At 36.8% G+C, this 6,701-nt stretch overlaps 1 protein-coding gene across 1 annotated transcript; it reads left to right on the forward strand.

The window, feature by feature from the left end:
- The first annotated feature begins 4,043 nt into the window (after positions 1 to 4,043).
- Positions 4,044 to 5,542, forward strand: LOC101894518 (putative gustatory receptor 57a). Its single transcript, XM_005174752.1, has 3 exons — positions 4,044 to 4,973; positions 5,032 to 5,190; positions 5,417 to 5,542. The coding sequence occupies exons 1-3, from the start codon at positions 4,044 to 4,046 to the stop codon at positions 5,540 to 5,542; spliced, it is 1,215 nt and encodes a 404-aa protein (XP_005174809.1).
- The last annotated feature ends 1,159 nt before the right edge of the window (positions 5,543 to 6,701 follow it).

Raw genomic sequence — 6,701 nt, forward strand, 5'->3', positions numbered from 1 at the left:
CCAAACATTATGATAATGAGATTATTGCTCGGTTTCTTCTCTTTTGTCCCTTTCAACCCAACAGCACATTAGAATTAAGTCCTGTAAAAATAGCCCCCTAATCTACAAATTATGCAAATGATATTTTAAAATAGAAAGGTTTATGTTAAATTGTAGATCTATGGTTTGTGGGTGGAATTCCTTTCCAAGGATTTTCGTACTCCTACAACATTAAACTGGGACTATGTCGCCAAGCATAAGTCATTTGGATGTTTATTTAAATTTAGTTATTTTATTTATGTGGACATATGTGTGAATTTGGAAATTGAAAGAAATTCTATGAAAAATACTCTTAAAATCATAAAATATAGAAAGTTAAAGGTGGTCTATACGGTAACGAAGTTCAGTCCATTACAACATTAAAATACGAAACTTAAACAAAATCCGACGAATAATGTCACAAAAACAACAAAATACCGAATATAGAGAGGTACCGATATATGGGGGCTATTCGAACACCTAGATCTGCATAGGCAATTTTCCGACACAGGCTGTAGTACTCGTTAAGAACTGCATGTATGAAATTTCTAACAATTTTTACCGCAAATGTCGCTAAAATAATCAAAACACCGAATATAAAGAGGTACCGTTATATGACGGCTATATGAAGACGTGTACCTGCATACGGAATGTTCTGTCACCGGCTTTAGTACCTATTACGAAGTGCGAATATGAAATTTGACACAAATACATTAAATAATATCGCTAATATCATCCGAATACAGAATATAGGGAGGTACTGATGTATGAGGGCTATACAAACACCAGGATCTGCATAGGCAATTTTCCGTCACAGGCTGTAGTACCCGTTATGAACTGCAAATATGAAATTTCAAACAATTCCAGTGAATAATAAATCATCAAAATACGGAATTTATGGAGATACCGTTAAATGAGGGCTATACGAAAACGTGGACCCTCAAGGGTATAAAAATGCGTTGAAACGCATTGTCGCAAATGTGCACCAAAGCATAAGATAGTCTTGTTGCTTTTGTCGTTTTTGTACACAAAACCCACCGGTCCTTTGCTGCTTTTCTCTTCTCTGATTTAAACGGTATCACCCCCTGCCTTCTGTGAACCGTAGGAACATCAAGACGGGTGCTGTCACACACACACACACACACAAGTCAACAAATAGTTCAGCAAAATATTTGTTTCCACTCGATTTTTTTAGATGAGCAAACTCTCACTCTAATTTGAGCGATTTGGCCTACGCCTAATTATTGTAAAAATAGGTGGCTCGGGAGCGCTTCCACACAAAACAAAAGAGTGAAGAGAAAACTCCATATAGAACTCCCAATTGTCTATCAATTGGTCCCTCTCTCGAGCAGGTTTCACACTGGAGTTAAAACGAGCAAATTTGTGCTCTGATTCAAATATGGAGGAAATTGCAGGGCCAGGCAGCCCTGCAAGTGGTCTTGGCTACATACTTTACTCATCGATGTGTATATGTGTGTGGCTCATAACCTTCATTATCTTACACATCCTTATATGAGACAGCACACAAGAACACATGATTTTACGCATATGATGTATTATGGAGCCTGGAAATATCTAATTTTAGAATATATTTCAAAATATTCGATCGCACATACAAGTATGATCAAAGTACTTATTACATCCCCTCCAATGTTTATAAATTTAACTTTGCTACTATTTTTCTTCGGTTCACGCCTTGGAAGTTACAGATATTTTTAATTAATATCAGCCCCAGAGTTTCCGATTGGTTGGATTTGTTACTGCTGCCCGCTTGCTGTTTCTGCTCCTCGAATGCTAAATTAAATCAAGATGTTGTGAAGTAAAAACATTACATTTCCTGTCAGGTTGAAGTTGCCGTGGTCAGAACAACTACTGTGGCATGTTATTCTTCCGTTCTTCCGCTGACAGTATAGTTGTGCGTGTCATTTACGTTAGCTTTCCATGGCATCGCTATTAGTATCTAATTAATGAGGAAAATAATTTGTCTTGACCAGTAAAATGTTGTCGCAACGACAAATGAAAAAAAAATGAAAGAATGATAAAAACAAAGCATAAATCTGGATTAATCGTAGCAGCATCTATAGGAACAAGTTAAAAGGTATCACTCGGTTTTGCGGACAGATGTATACCCTAAGCCAATGTTCAATTATTTTAATATATTTTGATTTCTGTTATGATAATTCAAATTGCTGACCCTCAATGGAGGAATTTTAGAAGAAATTGTCCATTTCGCATCGGACCTTAATATATATGATGTAAATATTGCGACGTATCCGACTTGGACTATAATGGTTACTTCCTTCACTTTACATGATATATGTGATAATTTTTAAAATACCAATTTAGTGCGAAATCATAAATTTCATATTCATCTCAGGTTTCTGGTTGAGGGAAATTTTTAGGTATAGGAATTTGTAAAGAATCGCCGACTTGACAGATAAAAGTATTGAAAATTGTGACCCTTTGTGGATGAGAAACCCTATCGCAGATATATATCATCTTGTGTTGGCAAAAATGTTTGCATGTGTGAAATTTGATACGCTTTCTTAATTTAGCGTTTTATGAGCTTTATGAGCAAAATTTTGAACCTTTGTGAGGAAGGTTCCAGAAGGAGTGGATCGATATGTCCCATCTTCACAGGAGATCTTGTGTTGGTAGAAATAATGGGTTGTGTGAAATATGAACAGAACCGGGAGCTTATTTCGGATTTTATAATTGTTTTGGTTATTCCAAACTTAGACCCTTTGTGGGGGAGGTACCAGAAGACACGTTCCGATCTCTATCATCTTGATGGAGATGTACCACGTCTGAATGGAATTGAATGTTAATTTTGCGTTTTGTGAGCTCAATGGATATTCAAAATTTTGATCCTTTGTGAGGGGGGGGGGGGGGGGGGGGTTGCAGAAGGCATGGACCGATATAATAATTTGAAGACAATTGGACTCTTATTTCACATTTTATGAGTGTTATAATTATTCAAAATGTTGGCCCTTTGGGAGGGAGGTACTTGAGGAGGACCGATATTGTCCATTTTCGCACCTGACATAGCAAATATGGAAATACTAGGGTTTTCAAAATTAGAGCAAAATCGGAATATCCTTTCTCTTTCTGTGCAGTAAAATATTTTTTTTTTTTTGGAAAATTTTGACCAGATTTTGACCAGATAGGTACCAGAAGGAGGGGACCGATATTGCCCATCTCCGAACTTGATCTAAGTTTGATAATAATAATACAATGTTCCAAGTTTGGACCAAATCTGATATTCTCTTTGAAAGTTATCGTGCGCACCAGCCAGAGAGACAGACGGAGCATCACTCCAAATGTCCTGAAACGGATTTGGCCCAAAGAAACCTAGGTTATAAACCGTAATTTCGACGAGGCATATTGTGGCCGTGCCAAATGATATAGACCCCCTCTAGCCGTATGGCTGAAGGTATATAAATAGAAGCTGGCCATAAGAATGGTATTTTTAATATTTGTAACACCATCTGTGCTCATTATCGATATTCTGCCTTACATCTTCCAACGATAAAAAAAAATTAACGATACCCATAGACGAGTTGAGATTGTTCCTCATTTTCAAAATTTTCTCCTCCCTTAGTTAAAAACAAACTCAGTCACCTTTTCCTTTTGCTATTTACCAATATTATAATACAGTTTTGTATAATTATTTCCCAGGGCAGTTTATTTTGACCCATAAAGCTTTGGCGATAATTGACTTGATAAAGCCCAAATGCTCGTGGTCAGATTTCATACAAATTATTACACAATTAATCCAGTAATTAGTTCCCGCCATCCACAAAACCACGTTTGGTGACAAACATTTAAATCTTAGATTTCGTAATTGTGATTATGTCCCGCAAAACGATTCTCCCAATTCATTCAAAGGTAGAGCAGAAATTTAATCAAATTAATTGGCATTTGTGAATTCCCTTTATATTTTTGCTTGAGGCTAAAAATGGATTTTAGTTCAATTTGAGAGGTCGCCGGGCAAACAGCCAAGAGAGTATTTGTAGGGATCTAATATGTTCCGCTTGCATCGATTTTGGAAGAAAACACAAAGCATTTACGATTGCTGTCGGCTGTTGTGTCAAATACAATTCGTGCTCGGTTGCAGTGGCATAAGAAGTCGCTCGGACAAATATGTTTGTGATTGGATATCGTTGAGCTACACAGCCTTAGCTATGGGCTGTGTTCTGTCAACTTTGGGATTAGCTGCCTTTGTGAAATTTCAAGATCCCTATTTGGTGGAAATGGATAGTTTAATTAAATCCATTATTTATTTGGAGCTTGGCATGTCATTGTTTATGTATGTGACAACGGCCACAACAATGGTGGCGGAGGCCAAAACGCATCTAAAGTTATATAAACAAATCAATGACTTAGATCTGGTGCTAATTCGGGAGTTTGGCTGCAAAATGAACTACAAAGCTTTGGTAAAGAAAAATTTACAATTACTAGGCTTTACAGCCAGCATTTATATCATTATCATAGCCTTGGGTATCTCGCGTGCAAAAGATTTGAGAAACATTGTTCTCAATCTTCTCTCTGCCCTGGCCTATATTTGTATCACCGGTGGCCCAAACCTCAACTTCTATATACAAATGAATTTTGCCGAAATTTTGGCCATACGTTTTCGTCTTTTACAAAAATTGCTGCAGGCAAAACCGCCACGTTTGGAGGAGGCCAAATTGGTGGAACGTTTCCAGAAACTAATCGATTTGGTGGAACAATATCATGATTGCATTCGCTTGACCAATCAAATCTTTGCCAAAAGTCTAATCATAATAATGCTGCATGATTTCACTCTGACCACCAGTGAGCTGTATTTGATTTTTGGTGGCTTGACAAGTTCGGGGAGTAGTGCTCTGATATATTTTGTTTTATTGGGTCTTGTATTGCCCATATACAAAATGACCGTGGGTCCAGTGTATTCTGAAAATGCCATCAAAGAGGTACGGGAAATATTTCTTATTTAAAAAAAAATTACTTTTCTATTTTTTTCATTCATAGGAAGCCAAATGTTTCAAAATTATCCAAGATTTGGATTTCCAATACAATGGCAGCAGGAAAATACGTGACATGGTTGCCATTTGCCTCACCTGGCGCTGGGACAACATCGTTGAGTTCAAAAGCGGCAGTATGCCATTGAATATGGAGACAATTGCTGGGGTAATATGACTTACAATTGGGTTGCGGATTTTAGATAATTTTTGTAAAACTCGCGTTTTCTCACGAATCTTTGTCGACTTAAAACGATTCCGATATTTTGAGGTTCTAAAATAATTTGACACCAGAAACCCATTCTGTTCCCACCATAGTCCCGCACTCCGCAACCCTTTTTCCCAATTTCATTTAAAAGTAATTTTAAATGTTTTCTTTGCTCACTCCCTTGTAGGTCTATGTGGAAATTTTCAATTACATCCTCATTCTAATACAATTCCGAATGACCCAGGAAATGGGCGATCAAATTGAGAAACAAAAGAATACCATTCAAGATTGGATTGGTGTGGACTATGTTTAGATGTCAGAGTTAATACTCAAAATTGAGAACTGTCTTATTCAGATATTGATGAACGTTGTAACATAAATTGAAAATATTGTTGAAATAAAAATTCATAGTTAAATCACATTAAAAGTGCTAAAAGCCTAAATTTGAACGATACCGTTTGAATGTATGAAAGGAAATGCGAAGTTGGCAGATGTCACATTTTATGAGAGTTACAACAATAATTGAGCCCGTATTGTCCATCAACGCACCTGTCCCTTGCGCGTCAGAAATATTATGACATTATAAGTTTGAACTTTATTGGATACTTCCTTTTGAAAAGTTGGAACATTTTTATACCCTTCACCAAACTATGGAACTATTTGAACTTTGCCATTCCAGACCCAAAAAAGTATATATATAAATATCCTTGACCTTTGTGGGGAAAGTACCGGCAGGGGTGGACTGATATATCCCTTCTTTACAATAGATCTTGTGTTGATAGAAATATTGAGATGTACCGAGTTTGAATGGAATTGGAAGATAGTTACGCGCTTTATGAGCTTCATGGATACTCAAAATTTTGACCCTTTGTGGGGGAGGAGTGGACTGATATTTCCCATCTTCACACCAGATCTTGGGTTAATAAAAATGTTGTGATGTGTGTAATTTGAAGACAATCGGAATATTACGTCAAATTTAATATGAGTTACAATTTTTCAAAATTTTGACCCTTTGTGGAGGAGGTACTTGATGGAATGGACAGACATTATCCATTTTCACAACCGCCTAGCACTAATACAGATATTAAGAATTGCAAAATTTGAACAACATTTAATGATTCTTTCTCAGCCTATGAGGTAACTTATTTTTCTTGAAACTGTTAACCTTTTGTGGGGGAGGTTCCAGATGGATTGGACCGAGAACTCGATCAAAGTCTGACAATAATATGATATGTACCAATTTTGGACCCTAGAGAGTTATCATGCGCACCAACAAGACAGACGGACGTATGGAAGGACATCTCAAGATCGACTCAAAATGCACTCAAACGGATTTGGTCCAAGGGGAACTAGGGTCTAAAAAAGAAATCTGAAGGCTGTATATTAATACAAGGACTTTTTAAAGCCTACTTTAAATATCTAAACAAAGAACGTTTGCTGGGAGTGCATCTTCTAGAAAAGAAGGATTTTCT

The sequence above is a fragment of the Musca domestica genome, unplaced genomic scaffold (assembly GCF_030504385.1).
Source record: "Musca domestica strain aabys unplaced genomic scaffold, Musca_domestica.polishedcontigs.V.1.1 8, whole genome shotgun sequence".
NCBI lineage: Eukaryota > Metazoa > Arthropoda > Insecta > Diptera > Muscidae > Musca > Musca domestica.